The following is an 18,622-nucleotide window of genomic DNA, read 5'->3' on the forward strand; positions in this document are numbered from 1 at the left end:
TAACTATTTTGAGAGAACCACACTAACTACCTCTTTATATTAACCCACTCTCAAGTTTCATTTGCTAAATTTCATAGGATAAAGCATGAATTCCTTGCCAGATATTAAATTGGCTAATTCCAAACCGAAATGTGGTAATTTTTTCTTAGAGATTTGGTACTTAGTCTTCTGATGGTTGAGATTAGTTCTAATTTTGCCACCAAATATGCTAATTTTATTCTCAAGTCTAGTAGGGATTAGAAATTGCAAGAAGGCGAAAAGTTTGTTTAAATTGATCTTGCTCACTATTTTTAATTTTTGTAGGGGATTTGGAAGACGAGGAATGACAAAACCTTCAACGATAGTGTATTATCGGCGGAAGAGATGTGAATTTAATTAAAGTTTTTTTCTTGTTGTTGGTTCCTTGTGAAAAATAGGGTTGGCCCTTGGCTTAAGCTTGAGGTGCAACCACCTAAGACCCAGGTTTGTAAGGGGACAATTTTTTTTTTTTTGCACTCAGTTTTTTATATATAGTGTTATCATGAAAAAAATCTCTTTCGGTCGCTAAAACCAACACACGTTTATTGCCTTCTCCTCTTCAAACCGTTTAATACACCTCTTCTTCATTCAATTCATTTCGAAAACATTTTCCCTTCTTCATTCTTCCTCTTCCTTCACCTATATATTCAAATTTAGATACCCCTCATCTCTGTGTGTATCCTTTAGAATTAGAATCTTTACCTAAATTACTATTGCAATTAGAGATCAACATTATTTCTTCTTCGTTTTCTTGTTTCAGTAGTAACTCAAACTTCATATGTAGTTTTTCTCTCCAATAATTTATAATCTCTTCATAATGTTTGCTCTTCGTTTCATTACTTTCTTCATTTTGTTTTTTGTTTTGACAAAAAAATTGACTTTTGAGTTATGTGATTTGAACAAATGAATTTAACTTATGAGCCGGACCGAACTATTCGTGAATTTTAAACTAGTCGAACAAGTCGAGCTCAGACGGTTCTATTCGAGTTATGAGGGTTGGTTTATTTCATAACTCTATTGGCCTCCCAACAACCGCAAATCATTTTGTGGATAAAAAGGCATTCTTTGACAGGCTAATGCCAACTATCGATGTTCCCCTCACCTCCTACTAGGTTTTCCTCATTTACCACATTACACTCATTCCCCTCATTTACCACGTTACCACCCTCATTTCCCTCATTTTCCACAATATCCCCATCATTCCTCTCATTTTCTTCTACCACTGCAATCTCAACAACATTTTCTACAGGGTATTCAATCATATGAACATTCAACATTGCACCTCCCACATTTTCCACATCCTTTGCAATTTCCTCCAACACAACTCCAACATTTGGTACAAGGAAGTCATTGGCTTCATCTAAAGGGTTCAAATTAGGAATGTTTGGTTGGTCTACAGAGTGTACTACATAAAGATGAACGCATCATTCATTTCTACTATATGTTGCATCCTTCTACAATCATTGTCATTTCTCAACCTAACCAAGTCTTCCACTAGATGACGGTCATGGTACCAAAGGCTCCTAATCATGGGGTAACCTAGTCTCCTAATAGTTGCTAGCAAAAAAAAAGTAACTCCAAAAATGTAGGTCACATTCTAACACAGTTAGTGTGCCATCATAATCAACATGGTGAAATTTACCCCCCCCCCCCCCCCCCAATGGTGAAGCACAACCAAAAATCTACCTTCCAACTGTTACAAGTTGAAAACAACCAACTTAATCCAATAAAAAACAAGATTAAAACGATATATATTAATCATTTTTTCAAAACCCTAAAACCGATTAAAAAATTGATTAAAATAATGTTTTTTATCCAAACCCTAAACCTAAACCACATCTCAAACCCAGAAATCAAAACGAAAAACCAGAAACCAAAACCCTAAACTGTAAATATCAACAAATCCTAACCAAAACGAAAAACCCAGAAACAAGAGGGTGAACGCATACCTCGTCAATTGGACCTTCAAAATCGTCATCTTCTGCAGCCATTTCCGTCTTCAAGTTGCGAAATCGAAGTTTCTTCCTCTTTGATTCTTCTTCAACTGTTCATATTCTCTCTCTCTCTCTCTCTCTCTCTCTCTCTCTCTCTCTCTCTATCTCTCTCTCTCTCTCTAAAAACCCTTTCTACTTTCTAAATCTAGTTTTGTATTCTCTCTTTAAGTCTAAGAATATGCCTTATATACGTGTCATGTTGGATCCTCCATGCGTGCACTCACTAACGGGAAAGTGACTTATTTGATAGAAAGGATCTTTTTGATTGACAGAGCAAAACAAGAGGAACTGAAACGTTGATTTTACGAATTATAAGATCAAAATAAAAACAACAAATTACATAGGGGATCAAATGTCCAATTAAACCTTAAAAGTATTAGATGTATGTTAGTTCTAATTGGTTAACTGCTAGTTCTTGTCCAAACAAGATTGTTAACCGGTTCCAATTAAACAAGGATCGATGGAGAGAATCGGAATTCAAATCTTCCTTTTCCGGTAACAGATCATTATTTTATTATACCCCACCTTTTGATGGAATTTTGAATAATTTCTAGAGATCATTTCCCTAAAAACTTGGGTACGATAAATACTAGCAAGCTAGATGCAAAGAAATTTATATTCTTATCTGTGTGCCTCTCTGTCTCTGTATTTGGAAATGTGGAATAGGAATCATGTGATGTTAAGGCATCGATCTCAATAATTGAGTCGAATCAAGTCAACAATTAGGTCTCTTTGATAAAATTTTTATTATTTTATTGGGGTATCATTTATATGTGTGCAATATCATACCCAACAAACATATTTAATTGCTAGTATTTTTTATTAAGATCATGTTAACTTGTCTTCTAAGGATACATTATAGGCAATTTAAAAATGGAAATATTTTCTTAAATTTTGTTTATTTAATTAATTAAAAATAAAATAAATTAAATTCATAACATGGATTCCACAAACATATTTCCACATTTGACACGTTAACTTGTGCCTTTAAGGAATAAGTTAGCATTCTCCTTTTTATTAAAAGTAAACTATTAAAAGAGACTTTAAAGGACACTCTTAGATCTATAGTTTTGTAGGACGCTCTCAATTTAGTCTTTAAGATTATGAATATATTAATATGTTCATTATTGTTGTAAAATGTTAGTTTTGTCATTTTGTCAATGATCATTACTAAACAAGGTTAATGAGATGACATGTCTGATAATTGTAATGTTGATAACTAAAATAGAGTTATTTGATCTCACTCGTAGCAGTGTTTAGTGTTAATTTTGGAGTTATTTGACTCATTTTTAAGAATGTTTTAGTTAAGAAATTGCCTTTTTACTGAGATTATGCATCGAAAACTTTTGACCAAATCAAATTCATCATAGCCAGATAACTTTATAATTGTGTTATGCTTTTTAGAAGATATAGCAAGTGACTTCTTGAGTCATAGTCACTATGAATAATGTAGTGAAGAGAAATAGAACAAATATTGAAGGATAATGTAAGGCTTTGAATTTCCATCCAAGACATTACAAAGAAAATTTTTATTTCTTTAAAAAAGTGTAACTATATTTGTTTTAAAATATAATTGTTATACCCTAATTTTGGACCTAAAAATACTAACTCATTTCTTCTTATCTTGCATTTCAAGTCATTTGATTTGTCTCTGATCAGTTGCATCTTTCTCTGCATTTTATTTCAATATTGTTTGCAAAATTCATGGAAAAGGGTATTTCAGTCATTTCCTACATTCAATTCATTTTAACCCTTGAAAATTGTTTGAGTCTTTTAAATTGGTTTGTATAAGTCCTTGTTTCAATCTCATGTCAAAATTCATTTCAAAAAAATATATCAGTTGAGTCATTTTTTAGTCAGTTTAGCCCCTAGGGGCATTTTAGTCATTTCCCATGATAAAATCTCTTTCAATCTTTAAAAATTTGTTTGAGTCCTTTCAAATAGTTTGAATAAGTCTTCATTTCAATTCTATGTCAAAATCCATTTTAAAATTGCATTTGAAGTCATTTTGAGTCAGTTTTGCCCCTAGGGGCATTTTGGTCTTTTCATGTGTTAAAGCTCTGTTTAATTCTAGAAATTGTCTCTGAGTCTTTTAATTTGTCTGAATAAGCTCTTGTTTCAATTCCCTGTTAAAAATCCATTTTAAAATTTTATCTGAGTCGTTTTGAGTCGTTTTAGCACCAGGGGCATTTTGGTCATTTCACACGAAATTTCGGCAGAGAGAGGTTACTTTAAAGTACCTTATCTAGGCCATTGGTTCGTTTTAGTCCGTTTTGTCAATTTTAATCGTTTCACTTTACGTTTATTTCCAAATTACGTTTTTTACCAATTTTATTATTAATTACTTTTAAGTCCTTTTTTGTCATTTTTTGCATTTCAGTCCTTTATTTTTAGTCATTTGCAATTTAGTCCAAAAGTTTGTTAAGTCCAGTACACGTGTCAATTTTTCATTGATCCAGTTAGTTACAGTCCAAGTACACGTGTCTTTTCCTTATTGGTCCAGATTGCACAAGTCATCACCTATAAAAGGCCACATCACAGTCAAAGTCAGATTGACCCATTCATTTTCTGCCAACTCACAAAAACACATTTCACTTTCCCTCTCTCCACAAAAACAGATCAAAAAGCCACAAATATGAAGAACACGATGAAGATCATCACCATCTTCAAACCCTAACTGAATCAAGATCACCACAAAATCCTCCAAATCCTCTCAAATTCATACCAATTCTCATCGATTCAACCACAACAGATTCATTTCAGCAATCATCCATCGAACCAGATTCCAAATTCGACAAATTCTGACCAAATTCGATCGAAGCTACGAAGGTTCTCAGTGATTCTCTGCGAGAATCATCATCATCGAACCTTCCTCTTGTAATTCGAGCACGAATGCGATCACAAGAGGAGGATTGAAGAGAAGAAGAAAAGGATCAAGAAAACTAGTATCAAGATCGAATCAAGTTCAACGGAAGCAGATTCATCAAGATCGAACCAGTTCCACCAAAACCGAAACAAAGTGTTCGACAAAACAGAATCAAACTTCAATTCGAGCCAATCCAAAACCCTAAGGCTTCGTACTAAGCCTCAAACCGAAGATTAGCAAGGAAACAACCTTGAATCTGCGAAAAAACTGAACCAGTTAGGGTTAAAGCAATTTCCAGAGAATCAAGAGACAAAGAAGACAACACGAAGCCAAACAAAGTGGCCACGTAACAACGTTCTCAAAGGCATCAACAATTTGGTACTCCTTTCACTTTTTCCCCTCTTTAAATTTTCGCCACTTAGATTGTAGATCTAGATCGTGTGCGTGACTGTTTCTAAAAATTGCTTGCAAATTCGAACAGAGGAAGAGAAGAGGTTTAGTTTGGTACAAAATTTTTAAAAGAGGAGCAAGTTTCGTTTTCCGGTGCGGCGGCGCCACCGGCAGCCACCACACCGGAAAACCACTCTGTTCATCTTCTTCGTCCTGTCCTAGAGAGAGAGGGAGAGAGTCTGCAGAATGTAAGAGAGAGAAAGGGAGGGTTAAAATGATAGTTTGGATCGGTTCATGCTATATATATGCCCTCAAACCGGTTCAACCCATGGGTTGAACCCTGCCCGACCTAGCCTGCCCCCTAGAGCCCATTCCTGCATGTCTGTGGCATCTGGTGCTACGCGCACCCCCCCTTTTCCAGCCTTTCTTGCTAAATTGCTACATACACCCCTGCCTGTCCAAAAATTGTTCATAAAAATCCTAAAAAAATTTATGTGTTCTTGTTTGTTTTTTGACATTTTTTTGGTGTTTTTATGTGTTAAATCATGGTTAAAAAATATGTAGTATCTTCTTGTTAAAAGTTTACCATTTTTTGTTAAAAATTGTGAAATTTTACATATGTTTGTGTCTAAAAATTCTCCAAAAAACCCTAAAAATTTTCATACACACTTCTTGATAATTTTGTGGTATTCTTGTGGTGATTTTTGCATATTAAAATTGGTAAGAATAATGTGGTTAATTTTCTTGCTATTTTGTGATGTTTTGTGCTAAAAAATGGATGGAAATTTGCTTGATCCCAATTCCAAGTTCTTGATGAACATTTGTGACTTATACCACTTGATTTTTATGAAGTTTTAGCTACTATTTGTGTTTGATGTTGCTGTATGAGTGTGAATTTTGATTGATTACTTAGTTTACAAGTTACTTGTGTAAATGAATAATGCAAATATGCCTAAGTTTGCTTCCGAAATGTCAAGTTAACCATGTTGCCTTAATTCCCATTCCAAAATCTAATTCTAAACCTTTAAAGATGTGTTGGAATGTGAGAGTTATAGGTCACATGAGTCTTGCACTTTATGAGCAAATTATAGTCATGTTTTGCACTCATTTTGCCTTTATTTTGGTTTATTTTCTATGCTTTGTGCTATAGTGTGTTTCTTGCTTTATTTCCTTTGATATTACCATGTGTTACTAATCATTTCATTTCATGTCTCATATTTTTCATAAGCATTCTCACTTCATCTCCCTCTCCATCTTACTTCTTACACTTTAAATTTTTACCAAGACTTAGAATGTAACATTTAGGATTTTCCTTTGTACTTTACTTCTATGCAATTTAAATTTCTTGCAAGACCATAGAATGTATCTAGGGCATGATGTAATAAGGACAATGGACTCTAATGATGTACACCGACACAAGCACCGACACATGCACACACACCACTTTAGATATATAGCTAGAATATGCATGTTTAGATGTATGTTTAGGATTGTATGTTTAGATGAATGTTTAGGCTTCAAACTTAGAAAAATCAATTTTCCAAAAAATATGAACAACATCACTCAAATAATTTTCCAAAGAAACCTTGGGATCAAAATCCCATTGAATTTTCCTTTTATTTTCTTAAACAAAAATCTTAAAGAATTTTAATCATACTTAGACCATATTTTGCAAATAACTAATTCCACCCCACTTTTTCTTAAATCTCAATGCCCTTGAGGCCTCTCAATCTCTATTCTTCAAAATTCATTTTCAAACTTAAAATCAACCAACAAAAACAAAAACATTTTTGGAAGAGAACTACGGTGGATTTGATCCCTTAAACGGGTACGTAGGCAAGGAACAAAATTCCTTCAATTCAACTAAAATAAAAATTCAAAAACATTCTTCTCCCTCCAATTCTTCACTTAGAATACTTTTAGGCTTAATATCATCTTTCAAAATAGCATTTAAAAATAAAGCGCGCGCGTAGAAAGTAAAGACGGTTCCTATAGAATACTATAGTCGTTATGGGTGCCTAACACCTTTCCGTAGCGAAAACAACTCCCGGACCTCGATTCTCAAGGGTTTTGCTTATTTTTTCCCTTCCCAAGAAAAAATGAGATATCACCGGTTAAAAAGGTTCAAACTTAATCAATGTTTGACACCCGAAAACCAAGATAAAACAATAATTACTAAATGTTAGTTGATTCAATTCTAGAAAATTAAGTTAGTATTCATTTATAATAAAAGTTGCCTAAATAGTAATTCAATAAAATGTTATATTTCTTTTACTCACTTTCTTTTAAGGATGATAAACTTATGTAAGTCAATTAAACGGGAATTCACTAACCGAGGAAAAATCCACATCCGTATTTCTAAGAAAATTAATGAGGAAGATCCGCAACTTTTCTAATTTGGTGAGTAGCTGCAGGATTTATGAGGAAGATTCAAGGGCTCACTATAAGATCATGAATAAGAGGAGGAGTAAGCAACAACAAAGTCGTGGGAAGCCTTATAGTGCTCCAACTGATAAGGGAAAGCAAAGGGTGAATGATGAGAGAAGGCCTAGGAAGAATGAGACTCCTGCTGAGATTGTTTGTTTCAAATGTGGAGAAAAAGGTCACAAGAGTAATGCTTGTGGTGAGAATGAAGTGAAGCGGTGTTTCCGTTGTGGCGTTAAGGGGCACACAATTTCAGAATGCAAGCATGACGACATTATTTGTTTCAATTGCGGTGAAAAGGGACATATTATTGCTCAGTGTACCGAACCAAAGAAGACCCAGGCTAGGGGTAAGGTGTTTGCTTTAGCTGGTACTCAGACAGCTAGTGAAGACCGGTTGATCAGAGGTACTTGTTTCATTAATAGTATTCCTTTAATTGCTATTATAGATATTGGTGCTACACATTGTTTTATTGCTGCTGATTGTGCTTTGAGGTTGAGTCTTGATGTGTCACCAATGAATGGAGAGATGGTTGTCGAAACCCCATCTAATGGTTCGGTAACTACCTCTCGAGTGTGTTTGAGTTGTCCTTTGTCTATGTATGGTAGAGATTTTGCTATGGATCTAATTTGTTTGCCATTGAGAGGAATGGATGTGATTCTTGGTATGAACTGGTTAGAGTGCAACTACGCGCACATAAATTGTTTCAACAAGACGGTGCGGTTTTCTTCTCCAGAAGAAGAAGCAGAGACTGAATTCGTAACTACTAAGCAGTTGAAGCAGCTGATGCTTGATGGAAGCCAATTGTTTTCCTTGATGGCATCCTTGTCCGTTGAGAACCAAGCAAAGATTGATAAGTTGCAAGTTGTGTGTGAATTTCCAGAAGTATTTCCTGATGAAATTCCTGATGTGCCGTCGGAGAGAGAAGTTGAATTTACGATTGATCTTGTTCCAGGAACGAAGCCAGTGTCTATGACGCCTTATCGTATGTCAGCTTCGGAGTTAGCAGAATTAAAGAAGCAATTAGAAGATTTGCTAGATAAGAAGTTTATAAGGCCAAGTGTGTCACCCTGGGGAGCGCCAGTGTTGCTAGTTAAGAAGAAAGATGGGAGCATGAGATTGTGCATTGACTATCGTCAGTTGAATAAAGTAACGATAAAGAATAAATATCCCCTTCCAAGAATTGATGATTTGATGGATCAGTTAGTGGGTGCACATGTATTTAGCAAGATTGATTTGAGGTCAGCTTATCACCAGATTAGAGTGAAAGATGATGATATTCAGAAGACGGCCTTTAGGACGCGTTACAAACATTATGAATATTCTGTAATGCCATTCGGAGTTTCTAACGCACCAGGTGTGTTTATGGAGTACATGAATCGTATCTTTCATGACTATTTGGATCGTTTTGTGGTTGTATTTATAGATGATATTTTGATATATTCAAAGTCTGAAGAAGAACATGTTGAACATTTGAAGATTGTCTTGCAAGTATTGAAAGAAAAGAAGTTATATGCCAAGTTGTCTAAGTGTGAATTCTGGTTGAAGGAAGTAAGTTTTCTTGGCCATATTATCTCTAGTAGTGGTATTGCAGTGGATCCATCTAAAGTTGATGCAGTATCACGATGGGAGACTCCAAAGTCAGTTACCGAAGTTAGAAGCTTTTTGGGTCTAGCAGGTTATTATCGAAGGTTTATTGAGGGGTTTTCCAAGTTAGCACTCCCGTTAACTCAGTTGACCTGTAAAGGTAGAGCTTTTGTGTGGGATGGTCAGTGTGAAAGCAGCTTTAACGAATTGAAGTTGAAGTTGACGACGGCTCCAGTTTTGATCTTGCCAAAGTCTGACGAACCTTTTGTTGTTTATTGTGATGCATCCAAGCTGGGTTTAGGTGGTGTACTTATGCAAGATGGTAAAGTAGTAGCATATGCATCAAGGCAGTTGAAGATTCATGAACGTAATTACCCTACTCATGATCTTGAGTTGGTTGCAGTTGTTTTTGTACTTAAGATTTGGAGACATTACCTTTATGGTGCTAGATTCGAAGTGTTTAGTGATCATAAGAGTCTAAAATACTTGTTTGATCAGAAGGAGTTGAACATGAGGCAGAGAAGATGGCTTGAGTTACTAAAAGACTATGATTTTGGGTTGAATTACCATCCGGGGAAGGCTAATGTTGTTGCAGATGCTTTGAGCAGAAAGACTTTACACTTGTCGGCGATGATGGTTAAAGAGATGGAATTGCTTAAATAGTTCAGAGACTTGAGTTTGGTTTGTGAAGTGTCGCCACAGAGTGTGAAATTGGGGATGTTGAAGATAAACAGTGAATTTTTGAATAGTATCAGAGAGGCTCAGAAAGTAGATGTGAAGTTGGTAGATTTAATGGTTACAAGCGATCCTGCTGTAGACAGTGACTTTAAGGTTGATGATCAAGGAGTGTTGAGGTTTCGAGGAAGAATCTGTATTCCTGATAATGATGAGATGAAGAAGATGATTCTTGAAGAAGGCCATAGAAGTAGTTTGAGTATTCATCCGGGAGCTACGAAAATGTATCAAGATTTGAAGAAGATGTTTCGGTGGTCTGGTTTGAAACGCGATGTAGCACAATTTGTGTATGCATGTTTGACTTGTCAGAAGTCGAAGGTTGAGCATCAGAAACCTGCTGGGTTGTTGACACCGCTAGATATTCCAGAGTGGAAGTGGGATAGTATATCCATGGATTTTGTGACAAGCTTGCCGAACACTCTAAGAGGACATGATGCGATTTGGGTGATTGTTGACAGACTGACGAAGTCGGCTCATTTCATTCCGATTAATATTACTTTTCCTGTGTCTCAGTTAGCAGAGATTCATATTAGAGATGTTTTAAAGCTACACGGTGTCCCATCGAGCATTGTGTCGGATAGAGATATGAGGTTTACGTCTAGGTTCTGGAAGAGTTTGCATGAGGCTTTGGGTACTAATTTGAAGTTGAGTTCAGCATATCATCCGCAGACAGATGGACAGTTGGAAAGGACAATTCAGTTGCTGGAGGATTTATTGAGAGTTTGTGTGCTTGAGCAAGGTGGAACTTGGGATAGTTATCAATCGCTGATAGAGTTCACATACAACAACAGTTACCATTCTAGTATTGGAATGACACCTTTCTAAGCCTTGTATGGTCGGAGATGCAGAACTCCGTTGTGTTGGTTTGAATCCGGTGAGAGTGTGGTGTTGGGACCAGAAATTGTCCAACAAACTACCGAGAAGGTGAAATTAATTAGAGAAAAGATGAAAGAGTCGCAAGATAGACAGAAGAGTTATCATGATAAGCGCAGGAAGGATCTTGAATTTCAAGAAGGGGACCATGTGTTTTTGAGAGTCACACCTGTGACAGGTGTTGGACGTGCATTGAAGTCAAAGAAGTTAACTCCGAGGTTTATTGGTCCGTATTAGATTTCAGAAAGGATTGGAACGGTTGCTTATAGGGTGGGATTGCCACCACATCTTTCGAACTTGCATGATGTGTTTCATGTGTCGCAACTTCGGAAGCACGTGACGGATCCATCCCATGTGATCCCAAGAGATGATGTGCAAGTAAGGGACAACCTTATGATTGAGACCTTACCGGTGAGAATAGAAGGCCGTGAAGTGAAGAGGCTTAGAGGCAAGGAAATATCCCTTGTGAAGGTCGTTTGGGAAGGAGCAGCTGGTGAAAGTTTGACGTGGGAATCGGAGAGTAAGATGCGGGAATCCTAACCAGAGTTGTTTGAACAAGGTACATTTACGAGGACGTAAATATTCTAAGTGGGGGAGAGTTTTAACACCTACTTTAATATTTATTATTTAGTTGATTTATTGCCTTTTTATTAGAATATTATATGATTTATTATGTGTATATTTTGATGGAATATATATTAATAATTGATATTATAAGTATTAATATCATTATTATGTGGGGGAGGAGTATTATTATAAATAATTATTTGGGAAGAGAGTAGTTTTTAGGGAGAAGAGCAATTAGAGAAGGGGTTAAGAGTCAGTTAGAGAGAAAGAAAATCATAACGCGTACAATTTGGAAAAGAGGAGAAAAGAGGAGAAGTCAGAGAGAACCCTAAGAACGAAGAACGCACCCGTTGGAATTCAGAAAAATAATCTAAGGTAAGGGTGAGACTAACTCTCATTAGTATCAAGTTTTGATTCATGAAGTTTGGTCAATTGTGGTAGTTTTAGGAATTTGGGAATTAGGTGAAGAATCATTAAAAATGGAAGATTTAAGTGAACTTTTGTGTAATTTGATGTAGAAAGACATTAATCAGACATAGAAAACGTGTAGATGATGATTCCTGTCGAATTTGGGGCTTGGGTAGTGGATTTGGATGTCTGAGTTTGAGCACAGAGGGTCTGCGACAGACCCTTCTGTCATCACTCGCCATTGCGAGTGAATATGCTCACCTCGCGAGTAGACCCTTAGCTCGCCACTGCGAGTGATTCCATGCGCTTCGCGAGCTCCCCTGTTGTGCTCGACATTGCGAGTAGTGTAGCTCACCTCGCGAGCTAGTGCAGTACAGACCTGCTGTTTTTGCGAATTCTTGTATTTTCGCTTGTTTCCATGATGAGATAGATTCTGATGTATATATGAAAGACGTTACTGATTAAATTGTTGTTCCAGTAGTGTTGTCTTGATATGTTGATACCTTGTGAATAATTTGTGATGAAATTAACGTTAAAGATGAAGTCGTTGCATTAGAGTTGTGTCGTTGCATAGTCAGAGATGGGGGCTTAATGCCTGACAGGTCCTTTATGACCTTAGAGATGGGGGCTTAATGCCCGACAGGTCCATTTATGACCTTAGAGATGACGGCTTAATGCCCTGGTGGTACCTCATGCATATTGAATTTGTCTAAGGTGTTGTTGTTTTAAGACGAGGAGTTATTGTTGCATTGTAGAGTCGTCATAACATGAAATAAATGATGATTGCTTAAGATGTTTCTGTTCTTGAGGATGTTGTTGCTTTATCCTTATTAAATGTTGTTAAATGATGATATTAATGTTAAATATATGTTGTTGATTATTCTTATGAATGTGAAATCTCACCCCTTCTGCTTGAAAATGTTGCTCTTCGTATGAGTAACTTGCAGGTAACGAAGAATAGTGCAGTTATGAGTGATCTCCGTCGTGTCGTCTAGGATGTTCTGATACGTAACGGGATGGGGATTGTTTGATGCATTGTTTTCCTTGTTACGTATTTCTTTTATTATTGTTGGACTAATTTCATGAAGACTATTTTAAGATGTTAAGTTGTGGCCTTTTAGCGCCAAGGATTTATAAGATGATGTAAAACTATTTCTGCTGCATTGAATTATTGGATTTTTATAAAGACTGGTTATTTAATAAATAACATTTTGCTCTATTTATAATTGTGGAATATGTTGTAAGATGAATGTGATGCTCTGTTTCTGATAAGAAACTCTGATATTATTTATATTTATTTATGTTGGGAAAACGGGGCGTTACACAAAGTGCTACACAAATATAAAAGCTAGTTTCTCGAAAGAAATAAAAAATAAAAGACAGAGAAATAATTGTCAAAAGGTGTACATAATGTTTTAAGAGAGGTGTTATTTAAACAATCATTTTTGTTGACAACTTGTGGGACAACCTAAATATACAATGATGAGTATTGACACAAAAACCAAATCAATAAAAAGACAAAGTAAAAACATAATGCGAGTATGAAAGAGAAAGTTGTCACAAAAATTGTCACAAAAGGATTGTTCAAATAACATTTCTCATTTTTTAACAAATAAAAATCACTTTTTTAAAGAGGATATCACTTTTATTAATACAGTTGTATAACAAAGCTAAATCATTTAAAACAAAAGTGATTATATTTATCATTATCATAAATAAAAATAAAATCTAACCAAATGATTGAACTCGAATGATCAATGAACTTTCAGTAGGACGAATCGTTAAAAAAAACTGACTTTGATAAATATATTACACTTTTTTTATAAATATCTAAAAAAAATCTTTAAATTATTGACTGTAATCGATAAGACCATAATCCATTACAGGGGCGTAGCCCTTCATGTAGAAGGGGTACCCTTGACTACTCCAAAAAAATACTATTCTTGAAATGGTTGGTATGTATTTATATTCAGCTACCTCTAATAATAAACAATGAATTACGCTAAACAAGTTCAGTTGTCGGAAATTAGCATAAATAAAAAAGTAAAAAAAATTACTACATGATTGATAGATTTATTTGTATTGGTTTAGTACTTCCGGTCTCAATAACAATTATAGAGAAAAAAATTTCAATAATAAAAATTCTCAAATGGGCTATGAGTTTTTTGCAAATAGCCTATTTCTTTACATCATAAAAGACATTATTAATCTATTTTATAAACGGTCAATTATGGATAAAATTGACTTCTTGAAAAGCATTTTGTTCAACTTTTCTGAATAGCTATTGTCAATTTTTATCATTTGTTGTTGCTCTAAGTTAATTGTATTGGCTAATTTTTCAGATTACTTTGTTTTTAGTCACTACAACACTTGCGATTTTTAAGTTAAGTTCCTAAGATTTTGTTAAATTTTAGTTCTTAACTTTTTGTTACAGGGATTAAATCCTAGACTAAAAACACTTCTTTTTTAAAATTTTAAAAAATCGAGACAAAAATTGAATATTTTTTGAAGGACTAAACCTAAAAAACTATAATTTATACGACTAAAGACATATTTTAAAACATATTTTATCCTTAAATTTAATACGTTGGTTTTAAAATATTTTATTTTTTGTTTATAGTTGGCCCCTCCGTAAATTTGTTGCTCGCTTCACCGCTGATCCATTATAAACAAACTTAACGGAAGAGTTTAAACTACTAATTAAGCTACAATTAAAAAAGAAACTACACATTAATTCTCTTCAAAACACTTGATTATTGAAAGATATTCATGTGAATTCATCATTTCCACTATGTGTGGGACTCGAATGAGAAATAATATTTGTACAACCATTTAATGACAACTCTTGTGCCAACTTTTTCTTTCTATTTGTCGACAACAATAGAAAAAGAAAACTGAAGAAATAGAGTAAGGACATAATGTGAGTATGAGAGAGAGTTGTTAAAAAATTATCACAAAATGATTGTACAAATATATCAATTTATGTCAAAAGGCACACCCCAACAACAACACTGATGCATGTCTTGTTAATGTTACGATGACATAAACTTCAATGCTGCCATGCGTAGATTCTGGACGAGTTCTTTTAAGGTCAAGTTGTAGCCTTCACCAATCTGTAAAACAATAATAGAATTAACAATCAATACAAATAAGTGGTGACGCCAGAGAGAAATTATACAACCATTAAACAACTTTCTCATTCATACTTAGATAGTGTTTAGATACACGTTTGTTTTTACAAAAGTGCGGTGAATTCCCATGGCAAAGCAAAAGCTACATATTGTAGCTTCATAAATATCACGTCTAACATGCATTGGGAAGTGAAATTTGGCATGCCAACGCTGATCCAAACATGTCATTAGTGACGGGTCTAGAAATTTTTATATATGGGGCCATAGTGATTTATTTATTAAGAAATCCACACAAAAAGAGAAAAGTTATGAACATTTTCTCAAATATTCACTCTTTTATTAGATGAAATTCATATAGGTTTCACGACTTTACGTAGAATCTATTCCTAAAATATGGACCTAATTTTTTATAAAATGAGTGAATATTTGAGAAATAGATTCTCAAATATAAATGAGAGAACAGTGGTTTTCATACAAAAATTATATAAATGTTTAAGCGATAAAATGATGGTATCATTCTCTTTAAAAAAACAATGGAGATAAAAAAATTATAGCATTACATATAAAAAAAAAAAAATTAGATAACTATCTTTCAACACTATCAAATATTACTACTCTAGACAATCATTCAAAAATATCTCCATATAAACTATGAAAAGTTCATATTTCACAAAATTTATTACTATGAAAACCCTTTTTACTTGTATTAAGCCCTACAATTTAAGTTCATGATACAAAAAATACGAGTAAAAAGCTTGCAGTTTGTATTTTGGGTGTGGTAGTATGTGGAGAAGTATTTTATTTATTTATTAGCATCCCTTTTTTGACAAAGAGAATAATGGCATGGCTTCTCTTAAATAATGAAAACGTTTTGGTTACCGAGCTGGCATGGTTATAGCTTTTTTTCAATCGTATGTTTTCATAAGTTGAGATTGTGGGGGCAACACAATATTTGAAAGGGGAGCAAATCTGCTATAGTGACTGTGACGGGAGAGTCCTCTAGAGCAAAACATCAAAATATTTAATGATTGGTTAAAAAGTAATCAAGCTTATGGGTCAGCTGTCCCCAATTGAACCCGTGGATCCGCCCATGTTCATACTTCTCTCTCTATTATTTTTTACCAATAAAAAGATAAAAAAGAAGATTGTCACAATAGTTGTCGATGTTATCAAATAGTTCTATAAATATCACTACTCAACAACAAAAGTGAAAAATACACAACAAAATAAACAAAGTCAAAAATACACAACAAAATAAACTCTATGATTTGGATATTTTATTAGTAAAAAATGATATATAAAAAGAGTATTAATATTTTTTTTTTAAAAGATGATGTAGAGAATAAATGGAAAGAAAGAAAAAAAATCTGAGTCTTTTATTAAAAGAGAATGTCCTTTACCTCAGCAATGATTGTAATGTCGTGGAAAGAATCTCCAAAGGCTAAAATACGGTTATTGACAACTAATAGTTGAAAACTTTGAATCTCAGTGATGACTTTAACAAGAAGTCCATCATGCTTTTGGCAGTGGATCCTAATCAACATCTTTTTCCCTGACACTTTTGCTTCTACCCTGATAGCAGTAGCATCACCAACACTTTCAGTTTCACAATAGTGGTCTGGTTTGTTGGAAACCACCATCGATTGATCTTCCTTTGTGTTCTTCCCTTTTTCTTCTTCTAAAATTGACAAACGCTCTTTAAGCTCTTTGAGGTATTTGATTGTATCTGCTAATACTGAAGCCTTGTCCTTCTAATTAACATATTTTACACGTGACTAGTAAGACATAGTCATAGGTTATATAATTTAAGAAAATTAAAGTGGTCAAATTTAACTGCATTAACATATATTCGACCGAGACACCTGGTATGTCTTCGATCTAAAGTGTGAGTCGTTATAAGAATAAGATACTTTGACCATATTCTTTTACTATTATATATAAAAACAAATGGTAGTATAATGTTAGATTTGTTTCGACGGATATATTCAAAATATCAAATATTTATAAGTTTTGCTAATACATGGTTAAAGATATAGGTTAAAGATGTGTATTGGCATGTCTGCAACAATCAACAATGTCACTTCTTTTGAAACTAGATCTACATTTATCTAACAGTTACTTCTTACCTTCTTTAGGTCAGGAATGAGTTCTGCAAGAGCAATGAAGGCTTGACCGAGTTTCTCTCTTCGTTTTCTCTCAACCATAATGTGATCTTTTACATGAGCCGAAGACCTCTTAGATTGTGATGTTTTAGTTTCCAAGTTCTGATTTTTTGAAGACTCAATTGAGGGTTGTGCTGAAAAACGTGTGTTATCCAAATTGGGCAATGACACTGAAGTGGGTTCTTTCTGTTTTTGATCAAACCCGTATAAATCTGTTGGGTTTGGGTTGTCAAAAGACGGAATCTGAGATGACTGAAAAGAGGATGGAGATGCGGAAATTTGTTGTGAAAAGCTTTTGGTTATGTTGTTACTTTGATCAAAAAATTTCAGCTTCTTGGTTGGATTCTCAAAATCAAAGTCAAAAGACTCAAAACTTGTTTCACCATTGAATGTTTCGCTTAGAGTGGTGGAAATACATTGTTGTAGAGTCTCTCTTTGTTCCTCAAAGGCAATGGCACTAGCCATGTCACGTGAGAGAAACTCTTCTACCACGTCAGCATCAAGCAAGTTCAAGTAGCATTCCTTGTCAAATAACATGTATTCATCCACCTTTTCCTGCACGATGATTAAAGAATTATTAAATCATTTGTGAACCAACTGAAGTGGTTAATGAACTCTTATAAAGACAAAGTGCATGTTTGATATTGCGTTTGCAAAACGGAGTTTGATGGAAATCACGGTAAAGAGTCAAGCTAGTATTTAAAGCTCCTGGAAATCACAACAAAACGCACGAATACAGGAGGATCCGAGTTCAAATTTGACTGAAACAACTAGCTAAACTTTATTTACGGTCCGACTGAACTACAAATTACCCGATCTCTTTCTAAGACAAGAGGGTAAAGACAAAAAAAAAAAACTTGAGAGACAGGAAGCATGAATTTCTCACCAAATCAAATAACAAGGTTCTGTCTGCTGATATGTTCATTGGTGTATTGTTGATTTGCTCCATGAGTCACAAGGTTAAACTGAAAGAGTAACACTTGTGTACTGAAGTGTAGTGCAGCTACTTGAAACAAGGAAGAGTGAGACTTCAGTCTTAGCTTATGTACTTCAGAACTTCACTCCTATGTTTGCTCTATAATATAGTGGTAGGTTTTTCAATTCCTCAACGGCCACTAGCCACACAGTCTCCATAGAACATAAATGCAAGATTTATTAAGTAATTTATTAAAATAAAGCACGTGGGGAAAATCTTGGTTTCATAATAAATTGCAGTGTTTTATGGAGTAATAATGCTTTGGATAGGAACAAAGTTAATTAATTTATAAATTTTATCATTGAAAAAAGGTATGTTAATATATACAACCAGTCGTAAAAATACAAAGCAAAATACAATGGTATCGATCTATCAAGATCTATACTCTTACGTATGGTCTCCCTCGAGCTGGGAATGTGGAATAAATATCATGTGATGTCATGTTGAGGAATCCATCTCACTGTTTTGAATTCAAAAAGACCCCTTGGAAT

At 34.5% G+C, this 18,622-nt stretch overlaps 1 protein-coding gene across 1 annotated transcript; it reads right to left on the bottom strand.

The window, feature by feature from the left end:
- Positions 1–14,598: 14,598 nt before the first annotated feature.
- LOC146901254 (transcription factor bHLH18-like) lies at positions 14,599–18,279 on the bottom strand. Its single transcript, XM_085734656.1, has 4 exons — positions 18,042–18,279; positions 17,120–17,710; positions 16,394–16,744; positions 14,599–14,975 (listed from the first exon to the last, which is right to left on the bottom strand). The coding sequence occupies exons 1-4, from the start codon at positions 18,102–18,104 to the stop codon at positions 14,895–14,897; spliced, it is 1,086 nt and encodes a 361-aa protein (XP_085590782.1). The 5' UTR covers positions 18,105–18,279; the 3' UTR covers positions 14,599–14,894.
- Positions 18,280–18,622: the final 343 nt, after the last annotated feature.

Source organism: Medicago sativa, chromosome 8 (genome assembly GCF_051527215.1).
Source record: "Medicago sativa cultivar Bolivia chromosome 8, Bolivia_mono, whole genome shotgun sequence".
In the NCBI taxonomy this organism is placed as follows: domain Eukaryota; kingdom Viridiplantae; phylum Streptophyta; class Magnoliopsida; order Fabales; family Fabaceae; genus Medicago; species Medicago sativa.